Source organism: Rissa tridactyla, chromosome 6 (genome assembly GCF_028500815.1).
Source record: "Rissa tridactyla isolate bRisTri1 chromosome 6, bRisTri1.patW.cur.20221130, whole genome shotgun sequence".
Taxonomy (NCBI): domain Eukaryota; kingdom Metazoa; phylum Chordata; class Aves; order Charadriiformes; family Laridae; genus Rissa; species Rissa tridactyla.
In genome coordinates this window covers 6,791,244-6,806,851 of record NC_071471.1, presented here as the reverse complement: position 1 = coordinate 6,806,851, position 15,608 = coordinate 6,791,244, and the positions used below count along the sequence as shown (strand labels likewise).

General features: G+C 39.5%; 2 protein-coding genes across 2 annotated transcripts in view; one reads left to right on the top strand and one right to left on the bottom strand.

The window, feature by feature from the left end:
• Nucleotides 1–556: 556 nt before the first annotated feature.
• On the bottom strand, nt 557–13,495 carry PDCD10 (programmed cell death 10). The gene is made up of 8 exons (XM_054205635.1): nt 13,375–13,495; nt 6,573–6,787; nt 5,882–5,935; nt 4,406–4,523; nt 3,605–3,731; nt 3,151–3,229; nt 2,765–2,847; nt 557–1,041 (listed from the first exon to the last, which is right to left on the bottom strand). The coding sequence occupies exons 2-8, from the start codon at nt 6,666–6,668 to the stop codon at nt 960–962; spliced, it is 639 nt and encodes a 212-aa protein (XP_054061610.1). The 5' UTR covers nt 6,669–6,787; nt 13,375–13,495; the 3' UTR covers nt 557–959.
• A 159-nt stretch (nt 13,496–13,654) lies between these two features.
• Nucleotides 13,655–15,608, top strand: part of LOC128911579 (neuroserpin) — a 52,475-nt gene continuing 50,521 nt past the window's right edge. Inside the window, exon 1 of the mRNA XM_054206723.1 lies at nt 13,655–13,744. The gene's annotated coding sequence lies outside the window, so the exon portion shown is untranslated. The remainder of the gene's footprint in view (nt 13,745–15,608) is intronic.

Genomic DNA, 15,608 nt, shown 5'->3' with positions numbered 1-15,608 from the left:
TTGTGAATCGAGGTCTCGCATGATTTCAATCCCTGAAAAAGAAGTTGCCTTATTGGCATGCATAGTATAGACATCACTAGTGCTACCTGGAAGAAGTTCTACCTTCTCTCCTCCTCCCTCCCAAAAGGGTACCAGGATAAAACCCAGTTATCTTAATATTTAAAACTCACCCTTTGCTGCATAGTCAGCTGCACGTAAAGTAATTCTCTGCTCAAAACCTCAGAGTAGTCTAGGAGTAAGAACCTGTTAACTCATCACTAACTGAAGATTAAGAAAGAAGTGGGATTTAGTTTCTATCAAAAACAAAAGCACACCTCACTTCTGGGGTTCTTTATTATTTTGCCAAACACATTTAAATAGAATTATGCTAGTATTCTGGTCTAGTATTAGATCACAGCCAAAAATCTCAGCTTTAGGGAAAAACCTTCATTTTATACTGATTTGAACTGCCAGTAGGTTTAAGCATCCAAATAATTTTAATTTTTCAATATAATGAATGTTCTGCAGTTCTAGAACTATGAGTTATGCATTGTTGTTTACATACAAAAAGACAGTCTAACAGATGTAAACTATTTATTGAATATTTGCCACCAATATTGTTAAATACATAATCTTGCAGTTTTCCGCTTTCAAGTTAAAATGTCAGAAACAGAACACCAAATATTTACAATTCTTATAAGGAATGTTACATAATGACACATTAAGGCGTAAATTCTTTTGGCTTATAATTCTGAAAAGAATGATAATAGCAAAAAGTGATGCAAAATCTTCATTGTGAGATTATGATTAAGCTACAATGTTTTACAAAAATATGGTGTAAGATGGCAATAATCCCATTCAAAATCCTGCATTAGGCCCCTCAAGAGGGGCTGATAATTTATACAGTCAAAACTTTAAAATTTACATATAAAGGTACCCTATCCACCATTGAAAAGTACAACTCTCAACATATACAGTTTTCAGGCCACAGTTTTGAAGGTCTGGAGTATCAAGTTGGTTTGATGAATTAGTCGGTTGGCACTTATGAACACATTTATTGCCCTGTTCAAAAGAGAAAGATATTGCTTCAGACATTTTTAGAAACATGTCATTCAATAAACACAGCATTAAGTTGGGCAACTAAATATATTGGCATCTAGGCTCTGCAAATTGGAAGCATACTGATGTTTTAGCATATTGTGATTTACCTGAAGGTTACTGCTGGCAAACAGATAGACTTATTTGCATAGCTAATCCTAGAAAGACTACGTTTATTGGCAGGAACTTAAAGACTTTGGCTCTCAATCATCATTGACATCTCAATCATTTGGTTCTGGACTTTTAGCTAACTAAGAAAAAGAATAGAGAGCAGATGATCATTAAACGCCTGTTCTTTTCAAAGCTGAACACCTCATCCGCTAGCAATTTCAGAATTTGCAACTCTTTCCTCAAGAAATACTAAGCATATACGCATATGGGAGCGACATACTATTTTAGTTACCTTTTTGTTAAAAAAAAGAGGTGCGGAGTCACTGAGTTTTTCAGCTCAGTAATGATGCCTGTAAGCATGACTATTTTGTTTAGTGCTGTTACTTTCTGGTGGGAGCAGGGTATCTTATTCACCATGCAGTTGAGACAGATTTAAATTACTTCCAACTCCATGACGACATGACATACAAGCCTTACCTGGCATTTCTTGCAATATTGATAATACCTAAGTTTATGTCCACAATACACAGCACAGCATTCACTACACATAGGGCTAAACAAAGCTGGTGTCTTTCAATACGGCTGGGGTACACGCATACCACATCCAACCCTTTCCTCATTTTTTCAGTCAAATAGTTTTCTAATCAACTGAGACTGTTTAGACCCAGTTCACGTGAAAAGTTTTCCATACATCTGTTCATTAATCATAAAGCTACCAAGGTCTAAATTTCTCATTTTAGTATCATAACCAAATTTAGCCCTAATTTCAGGAAGAGCAGGGGAAAAAACCAAAAGAATGCTTTGATAGGAACAAAGTAGTATTTACAGCTACTCTCAAACCTTCTCTCTCCTTTAGTAATGCACCATCCCCTGGGCGCTCTTAGTCTTTGCCAAGCTCAACAAGACCAGACATGGAAGTTAGTTCTCATCTTTATAACAGCAGCTTGTAGAACACTTTGGCACTGTCAAAATCTGAGGTGGATACACTTATGTTCCAAAACAGTCACTACAGTGGAATACACAAGAATAGTGATTCCAAAACCCAAGGTGAGGACCTGAAAAAGCCTCAGTTTGCATGCTAAAATGTTCAAAAACATAAATGTAAAAAGATTAATCAGCTGAGTAGTTCCAAATACTGCAGAGCACTATAAGGAGCTATAAAGAAAGGACAACAAAAGTGTAAATCAAAAATAACAATGCACAGATGTTTAGTGTCTGCAAGTGACATTTCCAATAGGTAGATTACTTTTTTCAATAAAGCACTCAAATTTTTTTGTCCTTGTATATATACTGAAAAAACCCACACAAGACCATGAAATTTAACTTCGCGTACTGAAATTCAAAGCTAATACTGCACACGGGTGTTGTACTGTGGTGCATTTAACAGACTTCCCTTTCCTCAAAGGTATTACAAAAGGAATAAAAAGAAGCTATGATGGTCTGAAGACACTGGTGAGGAAAAAAAATTAGGCAAGTCCTGAAGAAGGTAGCTTATGCTCAAAAGCTTGTCTTATTTTCCCTTGTTAGTCAACAAGACCTTTCATTACGTAAAATGTTAGTGCACAAACATACTTACTTTCCATCTTTAAAATAGGTTTTCAGAGTATCACTGAAACTTTTGGAGTATTTTACAAACTCTTTCTTTTGGTGCTCAAGCGCCTACGAAACAAAAACACCACGAGTAAAGCCTTAGTTGGGAACAGTCAGAATTTCGATGTTAAACTGAGAGAAGAACATTGGCTATCACTATGTAGCTATAGGAATTTTGATTATTTATACATTTTTTTTAGCAGACATGCAGAGAAACCATCCTCTTCCTATAAAATCGTTGTTGTTGTTAAACTGTTGTTAAAAAGTATTATGTCATGGACTAGTTAAGCTCTCCTATTCATCCTTTGGTCAAAAGGACATGCTTCCTCTTATACTACTAAAATATTGTATAGAAAGAGTTATTGCACATACCCGCCGGTTCTGGTATTGGTATTTCTTGAAGACGTTATTTACTGTGTCAAGAAGTTCCTTTATTGCACTCGCGATGTCCCTGTTTGGCAATAAAAAGATAGTTGTAATATCCTTAAACTATCCTATTTAAAAGTTGGAATTTAATCCCCTTCTAGTAGTCAAATACTTCTTAAAACAGTCTCTTTGGAATAAGTGTCAGACAGGATGTAGCAACACCAAATGCAAAGAGCTAGACTGGTGACATGGGAATTTAAACTAGGAATCAGAAGTTAAGTTCAGTCTAGTAACATGTGGCTCTTGTTAAAAATCCTGAACTCTGTCCATTCATTTATAAGCGAAGATCAGGCTCCTTTCCAATGGGAACAGTTTTGCTAGCATCTCCTACAGCATTTGAACATTCGGGTTTAAAGTTTGACCCCTCGTTCTGCAGAAAAATACTTAATACAGTACTTACTTGATTGTCTGAAGAAACCTCACTCTGTCATTGATCTCATCAGGAATCTTACTAAGAATTTGTTTAAGTGCTCGTGCCTTTTCATTAAGATCTTGGAATTCTGGTTCTGGTCTTTCAATCATATACTCTAACAAGAGGAACAGATTCAAAAATACCATTAGTTCTTCCTCAAGTCTCTAGTGACAGCTAAAAACACTACTTCACAAAACGCAGCAGTATCGCCATGTAACATTTGAAGGTGAACAGCACAACAATAGCCATGATTAGAAAACTGCAGTGAATACGCTCTGCATCAATAGAAACACCATGCAACTATAATCTTTATTATTGCAAGTTGGAAAAAGAGTCCATCTTTATTTGTGAGACATTGAAGACACTAATCAAATGCATTATTAAAATAACTTAAAACCTACTGTATACTCCCCTTCTCTGACAGTATAACTACAGCTTTTAATTTGAAGCAGAGAAAAGGAAGGTGAATAATACACTCCATATATGCTTTTTTTCCTAGTTGTTAGCATTGCAAAAGGTGAACTGTGCACCCACATAAACGTGATTCTAAACATTCATTTTCTTTCTTTCTCTTATTAATCAAGTATCTTTTTAGGGAGATTTAACTTCTCACAAAGAGGTATTCAGAAAATAGAAATATTCTTCTACCATGCTGAAAAAAATCGATTAAGAAACAAATAACCTCTTCTGAAAATAGGCATAGAGAAATGTGTGGTTTTAGTTAACAGTGTAATTAAAAATACACTTCTTCAACATAAGAGATAATCAACATAAGAGATAAGGTATTACCTTCTACATCATCAGCTGCCATACGCAGAAGAGACTCCGTGAAGTTCACATCCACACTTTTTTTCTCCAGAATTTTCATAATGATGTCCTGTGTAAGACCTGGATTTTCTTTTTCAGCCTGTATGGCATAGAAAATTTTTATTCTCAAATATGCAAGACCTGAATATTGCAAGTACAGAGGCAGATTTTCATGTAACTTGTGTCATATACTGCAGGACTTCGCTAGAAACTTTAAAAGTCTAATGGCTTTAAACTAGCAGATTACATTGAAAGCCATTCTTCTACTACAACATCCTTTTTCTCGGATTAAATCAGTGGGTTTGTATTCACAAATTTTCCAATAAGCTTTTCAACTCACTTCAATTTGAATAAGAAAGTTTTTCATTAAATATATTTCCATAAACACTCAGCTTTGAGACAAAGATATGGTATCCACTGGGATTTCATTCACTCAAACATAGGTGCAACTCCCCCATCTTCCACATGACATTTTGTAAATGTGCCTGTTATCAATCACATCATATGCTCAATCATCATCTTGGAATTGCTTTTTCAGAAAAAAAAAGAACTTCTGATTGATGACGTATCTAAGTAAAGCTAAGATGTACTACCTGTATTCACACTACCTGTGCTGCTATCAAAGAATTATGCTGTCTTGAATAAGAATGACAGCGTGGGTTTTTTTTAGCTAGCGCTATCACTTCCATCACTATCTCAGTTTTTACATTATTTGCGTTCAGCTTAGCTCCTTACCACCAGTCATGAAAACATTTCACTTCCATGAGCTCTAGTTGAGACTTAAGACTGTCTAGATACACTTAGATTTAAGTGTGGAAACAGGGAAGTATTACTTAGTCACATAGCTCATATGTTAAGATATGTCACATCTACAATTATTTTTCTTTTAAAAAATTCAAAAGATCAGCATTTCAATAAAGCAGTATACAGGAATATCTGTATTTTCATTCTTTAGGAATATAACAGAAAAGTTAGAAGAGTCTTTTTTCCATTCACTGTTGGATGCAAATACAAGCACTGAATTATCCTCATTCACAAAATAATCTCATCAGCATTCACTTTGTATGCCATTTTCAATGTCTGCTACATGCCTATTTCTAATGAGCACCTATTCTACATAACCTTGTCATATTTAGACTAAGTTTATTACCTTATTACCCTCACTGACCAATCCCTCGTTTAAGCTTTTGTACTACACGGACAAGAGAAGATTCCATTTATATAAAACTGCTCACTACGCTTGCATCATGCACATTTCTACTCATAAGATTTGCAGACATCTCAAACTTACAGTCCATGTAATTTTCCACTTTATGTCCACTTCATTTTTAGACTATTGGATCAAGGATGCAGTCTTCAAACATGAAGACACAAGGAAACAAGACAACTGACTTTTTAGCTTCATCATATATGGTTTACCTTTTAAACAATCACTCTTCAATGTAAGTTACTTCTCACCTTAATAAAAGCTGCTCTCAGTGTCTGAGCTGCAGATAGATTTACTCTTTCTAGCTGCAATAAAAGTTTAGAATTATTAGCAATTCCAATGTTATCAGAACAAAACAAGTCAAGTACTCATGCCTTGCCTTGCATAATGAAAAAGGGAACTGACAGAAGCATTCAAATTACTGGTCTCATTTGAGGGAGAGATATTAGAAAGTTTGATCCCAAAGGAAAGACTTCCCCTCAAAATAAAAACATTAAAATCAAACACGTCACTGGACATATTTTGCATTTACCCAGCCTACAGCAGAAGTCTGATATCTTTGAGAATACCTTGACCATCTCTGAAACTCAGAGGAAAACAGATATCCTATTAGATTATGGCCATTAGCAGTAAAATTTAAGTGTATCAGGCTGTTCACAGGAACGTGTTCAACTCTACGTTACTTCCCGCCACAGAATGCGTGACCTAGCAGGTTTGTGAAAATCCTCTGTAAAAGCTAAGAAAAAATGATCAGCGCCAAGACAACTAGCAATCTTTGATGAGCATGAAATTGTATTCATGGAGAGGGGGGGTAAAACAACACATAGAAAGACCATGGTGTTAGACACCAAGCTTTCTCAATTAAGATGAACAACCCGCTACTGTGATCCCATTTCCCAATGTAAAGGGGATTATTACATTGTAAAGCAAAATGTAGCTTACCTCATTAAAAACAGGGTACATGACAGCATAGAGAGGCATGGAAACCATAGAAGTGGTCTCTGCTTCATTCTTCATCTCTTCCATTGTCATCCTCATTCAAAGACCCACTTCTCAAGGAAAACACTATAGAAGCAAAAAACTCCTCATTCACTGAAATGTTTCTTCTTTTTCCTCGTTGTGCAAGAATACTGGAAGAGCTTGGAAAATATATTGTCCTTAGGTTGTGAGAGAGAAAAAACAAACAAACAATTATGAATGCTCATGACTGACAGGCTCTAAAAATGAAAAGGCACAGAACAACGTTAGTTTGTTACTGCCTAGAAACTAGGAATTACTCATGACATGAGTTGAGTAAATATGGAATGACCATTTCATGTAACTTTAAAACCCCAATTGAAATCTATTAAGTGAACAGATATTTTAAAGAGTAAGGTACTACCAAAAGTAGTTTTACTTTAAGCTCTTATGGAATTAATTTTCCTGAAGTAAGTTATTTTATTTGATATGTATTACAAAAATCTTCCCACCACTCGTAAGCAGCAGGAGATTCCTGACCACTCGCATATATAAACAGCTTGAAAAGCATTACACGCTGTAAGCCCCAAACCCATACAGATGCATTATGACAATTAACATTAAGAGTACCTATAAACATTCTGTATTTTTGCATATACATCAAGCTGTGCTTCTGCTCGAGATCAGTGCCTGCTTCCTACCTATCTGAATTCCAAATACTACATCTTTGGTTTTATATAAGCAGAAGTCTGAAGTCATGTTTTGACTCCGGGTGTGTCAACAGCTATGTTAACTCAATGGAAAATTATTGTTCCAGCAACTGAACCTAGGTTTTGAAAATTCTCCACCCAGTCCAGCTCATCATCTCCAACATGGAGTGATCATTGCTCAGACCTTGAAATTATGGGGAAAAGAAAAAAGGTCACCCTACAGTTCCTAAGAAGTCTTTGCTACAGCCTGCTATATTTTCTGTTCTTAAGATTCTTTTAAAATATTTTATGTAACATAATTGAGTTTAAAGATCTAAAGTCCAAGTTAAGAATAAAGATACACAGAAAGAGATTAACAGTTTTAATTTTAACACTTGCATTAGAGGAGGTTTTTTTCTTCTTAACAAGCTTCAGACCTCAGGCATTTGTATGCTCGTGCACTGCTTTTATTGATATTTTAGTAAGAACTGAAAAAAGTGAAATTTTTAAGAAACAGCAGAAGCTACTGCAGTAATCAATATCACTATCTCAATAGTTTGAACAGGTTAAAAATGCCAAGATATTTTTTCAAGCTAAATTCCTCATTATGCTCTGCACCGGCTAAAAAACTTGAGGCTGTTTAAACAGAAGAACAGATACTCTTTTTTGCCCAAAGCTATCATTATACAAGTGAAATTTGTTACTGATTACAGTAAGCACAGAGAAGAACCTGGATGACTACAAATCCTGCCCATGCTAGGCGGGTTGGAACTAGATGATCTTTAAGTCCTTTCCAACCCAAAGCATTCCATGAAATATCACGCATGTCTCATCTGAGCATGTGATTAGGCAGTATGAATATACTCCAAAGTGAGAAAACAAGCGAAGAACAGGTCACACTACAGAAACAGCCAACGGTTGAAACATGATTTGAAGAAAAATTAAACATGACTATAGTAACAAGTAACAGCTCTTTATACAAGGCTTCTGACATGGACTACTTAGTGCAAAAATCCCATCTTTGTTTCTCTTGCATTTCCAGCCCTTCAACATCACACACATGAGCAGACTCCCATAGCCACAGAACATGATTACTGAGACTTTTAAAAGGGGTCCGTGTAGATGAGATATGTCCACATGGATGGAACTGCAAACAATCAGGACTCTCACATTTTTATCACTACCCATAGATATTTTACAGCTGTCAAGAACACAGAAGAACTCAAGTGAATATTCATCATTCCTCAAGAAGTTGAATATCTTTAAAGAACTTGCTCAGAATTACATAAATGCGTGCAAGGTCTACTCACATGGGGGGGGTAAGGAACTTGCCTGAACAAGTTTTCACTCACGACTCCAAGTATAAGCTGTCCCGTTTATTATAAATGCATATTCCCTGCACTAAAGACTCTGGCATGAAAGGGGCAGAGCGGATGGAGAGCGGTGTGTTTTACCGTGTAATTCCGTGCTTCTGGAAGTTCAGTAAAAATATCTACTAACAAGCATCACTGAAAACAGGATTTACAGATTAATTTACTGCAAGTTTTTATCTAGAGTACCATATTCTCAACAGAATAACTTTTTAAAACAGTTAAATCAGGTCATTGAACATTGTTCTAGTCTACGCAAAAGATTTTTGATCATAGGAAGAAGGGCAAAAAAAGGACAAAATAATCATTAGATACAATTACTTTGTTTTTATGGGTTAGCAGTATCCACAAAGAAAAGGAAGTACTAACTGAAATGATGGATTTTTATGACAGTGGAAACCTATTACACTGTGGACTACCACGAAGAACTCATTTTCTCCTGAAGAGCCATAAGGTATTGTTACTAACCCACAGCACAGTTAAACCCTCCATATAAAAACAATTATATGCTGTCTTTTACCTCTTTACTAGACACTGACATTCTTCAAAGAAAATATAAATCCAAGGTTTTGTGTTAACACAAAGGATACAAGTGTTGCAACAGAAGACAAGAGGTAGATTTAAATATACATGCACACAAGAAATACTTAAGAACATAAAATACTTTTGTTGCTAACTATGAAAAGAAATATATTCAATATATCACAGTGGTTGTTCATTATTCCAGAAATCTTCCCATCTTCCAGAAGATACACTAGATAGCATCACGCTGTCATGCAAGTATCTGACTGATAACAGTGCCACACCATTTGTCTTTGCAATTAGGGATCAACTTCGTCACATCCTTCAGATGTAACTTAGATGCACTGCAGTCTTCACTAGTGTTAAATACCAGGAATAAAAATCTCCACAATAACACAACATTTATTTGCATTACAGAAGGACAGTTTGTCATAGCTGCGCTAAGCCATGTACAAATGTCTTTGAAGAAGACATGACTATGAACCAAAACCCCATGAAACCTGAAGCTTCTGTTCTATTATTTAGATAAATTATTAGAAAGTCCACCAGCCTTCAAAATGGCCTGAGTAAAGCCAAAGTTAAATGCACATTATCATGCAGCAACTAGGAGCTTTCAGTATTTCTTCTGGTATGCGATCAAAAGCAGACATCTGCATAGCTGCCAAACTTTATGGCAACACTGCCTTCTAAAAGCTTAACTTCAGTTCACCACAATCTCAAAAGAGTCTTTTATTTGACATTAATTTACCCTAGTTTCACCTGCCAATTGGGTTTTTACATTCTCAAAAAAAATGGAATAGATTCCATGAGAGGGTGATTTATTAGAACAGAACAACATATTTGTGTGGTTCAGGAAATCCTGGCAAATTACTGTAAAATGCAAAAACCGTGTTACTTAACTGGCAAACTTGTTAATTGGTCTAAGGGGGAAGAGAAGGAGAAGATAGTAGGATATGCGGTCTGGAATAGACAGGCTGCCAAATATTATTCTACATGCAAGCCTGATCTTTCTTCTTACAGTGATCCCATAGATTCAAATCTGTATACATGTAATTAGAAGTCATGCTTCATGCTACATCATCACATGAAAACAAACCATGAGACAGAATGTACAGAACGATATAGGGAATTTAAAGAGAATCTAAATTTGAAAACTACACTAAAATGCCAGGTAATACAATCCTGCTGCTCAGTCTTAAACCATCGAACACATGAAGCTGCATTCCAAGAGATGTACTAACATGGAATATATACTTTCAATGTCAGTATAAATTTTAAATTCTAACCTTTAAGTTCCAGAACCAAAATATTATCCCAGCTATTCAGGAAACACTGAGCGAACTGGTACATTTTAGATGAGGAACTAGTTTGGAAGCATTCTTTGATAGACCTATTCCTTCATACCCATCCAATGACATTTTAAATCATTCAATTGAACTTCATCAGAAAAAAGACTATATTAAGATAAAGTTCCTGTAAGCCAAAAAGGGTAAATAGGAAAAACCACACTTCCAAAACGTACAACTACCATTATCAGCATCTAATGTGATAATTTGCCTTCTCTGATCTGTGTCATTTACTGACAGACTTTTGGTCATGCACTAAAATGAAGTAGCAGAACTGCAGAGCTACTTAACAAGAATACAACTATCACAGAGTGCCACAATCTTCCCCAAACCCACATCTGCTCATTGGCCAGGGTGAAAACAAGCAAGGATTCCATGAAAGCAAGCTCTTTGTTTAACCCGATCTTTGGAAATAGTATTTAAGGAGAAGAGAGCAGAGTCTCATGATTACAACATTTAAAGAGTTTTAAAACAACAGAAACACTAGGTATCAATTGGCAGGATTTTAATCTTCAGTTATGTCATCAGTAGGTCTACCTATGCACTGATGTTGTCTTTATTCCCTTCTGCAGGCTCCATCTACCTTAGATCCAAAAAACTTTAAGCACCTAGACATTAATACTCTTTTTTTAGAAAAGTACTAAAGAGGAATAAGGCCTGAGGTAGTGATCTAACAGAATTATTATTTCAGTGGTTAACTTCTAGCAAAAATTACAGCTCTATTTCTGATAGAAAAGACTTTCCTTAGTGCCAAGAAGTTCTGCTCCACTTTTTGCAGTGAGGATTCAAGGGGAGGTTTTACCTTTAACCTGATCTGAGCCCCCTGAGTTACCAGAAAAACTAATTTCAGTTCAGAAAGAAAGAGTGGGCAAAGGGAAACAGCACCATGAATTCCATCCTGAATTCAGAGACAAATGGAAGCCAAATTTTTGCAAGACCAATGTGCATGGGAGGCAGGAGTTCAGGTAATTTACTAATTACAGTTGCAAATTTTACAGAAGGACAAAAATTTGCAGAGTATGCTTTTTTAACGATATGCATACCTCATGCATAGCTTGGTAATTAAGCTTCCCTTATTAATGGTCACTTAAAAGAAATAAAAAAAACCACCCCATGCTCCTTTTCCTTGTCAGATGGTAACTTATCTGCCAGCACTGTATTTCAGTTATAGATTGTAATTATTTCCCAATATACAATTTAGACTATACTGTACAAAGCTTGAAGGCTTTGTCTTTCAGATACAGAGCTACTTTGCTTCTTTTTTAAAATTGAGGTAACTTCATGACAGTATGGTTGAGTTAATTGGAATTGGCATACAGATAAACTGCTACAACTATCTCTGTATTTTAAAATCAGTAAAGATAACAAGAAACTTAAAAAAGGTACTTTACTCCAACAGTTCCATATTTCACTGAAGAGTTAATAAAGGAAATATCACCAAAAAAATAGCATTGAAGTTTTAGAAGTACCTTTAAATGCCTCTTGCTAAAATACACAGTTTTCAAACATCTTCACACACATATAATAGCCACTTACAGATGAGTTCACGCTGATAAAGCGTAACTGCTTATGCATTTTATTATTTTAAGATCCATTCATATGACTAATTTAGGTATCATACAAGTGTGCAATAAACCCAAGATGTCTATTTTTAGAATGGTATCAACTTAAAAAACAAAATCCAACCCTACTCTGAAGTCGGGCTTACACTTAGTTCATATTCTTTTGCAATGCTGAACTTCAAAATAGAAGTGATTTAGTCTATCCTAATACACCCAGCTTCTGTGTCTGTCTACCACATAAGAACGTACAGCCTCCTGGACTATGCCCCAATTTCACTAGTTAGCAAGATTAAGATTATTATACAGTATAGCTGAAGCAGGTAATGGTTTTCGGCGTACATAATCATGACAAAATATCCCCATTTCTCTTTCTTATTTTCCTCTTTGGGAACATGAAAGCAAAGCTATTACACTATCAAACACTAAGAGGAAAGATACAGTTTCAAAATACACTCCAACAAGTAAACAAATACCAGAAGGCAATTAGTTCCTCTGATAACAGGAACAGCAGAAACCTGGCCCAACGTTTCAACCATCTACCTGTGCCCCAGCATGTGTAAGCTACAGGAAGAGAACTAACCCAACGCACCAGCTAAGCGAGCAGTTTAATGGGACACCGAAGCGCTGCAGCTCTCCCCAGACTGTTCGGTGACTTAGGGGAGCACAGCCCGGGCTATCCGCCGTCCCTGCCCGGCAGGGAGCGGAGGTTTGCGGGAAGGAGCCTCGTCCTCTCCCCTACCTGAGGCGGCCCCGACCGCGGCCACCTGACAGCGCTCCGCTCCCACAGCGGGACGAGCTAAAAATAATAACACATCCGGGCCTACGCTTCCCAGGCCCGGCCGGCCCCCCCCGGGGCTCGGCCCAGGCCGAGGGGCCTCAGGCCGGGCAGCTCCCACAACCGTGAACAGGGGAAGGCCCCAGGGGACAAAGGGCAGCGGGAAGGACGGGGAGATGGGCAGGCCCTCGCCCCGGGCCGGGAGGAAGCGGGGCCGGACCCTCTCACCGGCAGGGAGGGGACGGGACACCCTCCGCCCTCCCCACCCGGCGAGGCCCCAAGGCCGCGCTCACCTGTGGCCGCCGCTCCTCCACCCACCCTGACCTCCCCCCGACAGGCCCCAATGCTAGAAAGAGTTTTACGCTCCTAGCGCGGCGCAGCCCCGAAGGGCGAACCAGGCCCTGCGCAAATACACTAGCGGACACCCCCCTTCCCCCTCCGCGCCGCCCCAGACGCCCGCTCTCCTCCACAGGCACACGCTGGGAAGGGAAGGGCGGCGGCAGGGCACGGTGCAGCACCTCACCTCCCCCCCGACCCGCAGAGCTCTCGAGTGGGCTTCGCCGCCCCACCGGAAGCGCCCGCGAGGAGGAAGCGTCCGCCGCTGTTACCACACACCAGGCGTTGTCCGGAACTAACCGGCAGCCGCGCGCGCCCCTGGGGTTTGTAGTCCTCCGGCCCCGACTACGAGCCCCACAATGCCACGCGGCGCCGGGGCGGAGACAGGCGCGGGGAGCGCCCAATGGGAGCGTGGGGCCGGCGGGGGTGGGCGGGGCCTCGGCGGGGCGGGGCGGGGCGGTGAGACTACCCCGGCGTTGGCAGCGCCGAGCGCACACCCGCGGCGGAGCGCGGAGCAGCGGGTGGGAGGCGGCGGCAGCAGCAGGAATAGCGGGGCGGTGAGTGTGCTCGTCCCTTCGCTGCTGGTGGTGCCGGGGGTGTTTATGCGTGTGCTGGGAGGTGGCTCCGGATTATTTCTTAAATTGAGTCAAGCTTTTCATGGCGTGTTTTAGTACCCGTGTCTGGGCGGCGGCTGTGCAGAGGAGCGTCTGTCCGCGCGGGGGGCCGCCGGTGGGAGCGGAGCGGAGCCGAGCCGGCTGAGGGGAGGCGTTCGTGAATGGACGTTGTTCCCCACCGTTATGAGAACTTCTGAGGGAGGGGAAAAAAAACCCCAAACCTTTGTCAGGCGTTGGATCGTCCTTCGTCTCTCTGGCAGCGGCGGGGAGGAAGCGGCTCCCGCCGCCCGGGAGCCCAGGCTCCCTCAGCTCCGCTCCGCAGCGGCTGCGCCTCCGCACGAACGCTCTGTTTTCAAGTTGAACTGTGAAAGTGTGGCAGCAGCAGTTCGTAAAAACCTGTCCGTGCTGGAAAAGGGCGGGAGGGGGCTTCTCTGAGGGGGCTTCTCTGAGGGGGCTTCTCTGAGGGGGCTTCTCTGAGGGGGCTTCTCTGAGGGGGCTTCTCTGAGGGGGCTTCTCTGAGGGGGCTTCTCTGAGGGGGCTTCTCTGAGGGGGCTTCTCTGAGGGGGCTTCTCTGAGGGGGCTTCTCTGAGGGGGCTTCTCTCCTCTGTGTCACGCTCTTTCCGTTCGTTTGTTCAGTGCTCTGCAGACAGTATTATACTTAAAACGAGCTCAGTTGTTAACGTGTTGGATTTGTATCTGTGTCTCTGATGCATCAGAATGCTTTTTTTTTTTTTAATACCGATCAGTATTGTCTAACATTAATAAGATGCATGAATTCCAATCAGAACATGTGAATGAACAGCTAAAGTATTAAACTTGTCAAACATTGGGTGTAGCTTCTTGTGGCAGTGAGATGACAAAGTGGGAAGACTTTGATGTCTGTCCGTTCCACAGACAGATTGTGTGCATGTATCCATGTACACTACTGGTCCCCATCACCTTTGTGTAGGTGAGTGAAAAGAAAAAAAAAAAGGAAAAAAAGGAGAAAAAAAAAAAAGGACCCGGGTGTTTGTACTTTATTATGTGTACTGAATTTTCTCCTCCCACACCACCTTGTTTTGCTTTAATTAGATCTATGTATCATCTCTCATATATCAAATACTCCACACATCTTGGTATTAAAAGACTACTTGAAACTTGCGTAGTGTGTATGAATTGTGTATTACTAATCGACTGCTGTCTCTGATTCCCCGATTCTTGTCTCATCATTTTTGATGTGATCAGTATTTCAGTCTAACAGAAAATGATGCTATTCTGCTTAGATGAGGGACACTCTACCAAAATGGCATTGCGTAGATTGAGCCAAATGCATGTCTGTGGTATTTTATCCTTTTAGTGAAATTAGTGTATTTTTGTGTAAAGCTACAAAGCTGCAGTCATACCAGTGCTAACACTTAAAATACAATATGCTATCCCGTTCCCTCAATTTTGTGATACTTTTCCAGATTCTGTCTTTTTGTTAAGCAATGAAGTCTTGGACCAGATTTACACTTTCCTATTTTTTATGTCCATTGTATTTTTCAGAATTGTTGTGGTTTGGCTGAGTGCAATGAGGAATAATTGTCAAGGAGGTGAGGGAAGGGGGAGGAATGATTGTTGGCTTTTTCTTTAAGGTATGGATTGTCTACAAAATCACACAGGGCAATTTAAGAGGTTAATACACAACGAAGGCTGATGTTAAGTTTGCTATTCAGTGCAGTCCTGAGTTCCAAAATTTATTTTCACAAGACTTTCCATCCTATGTATTCACATTCTAAAGTTGGGTTTGAGATAAGGTTTGAGTTTTTAAATTTGCTTTGACTTCGTC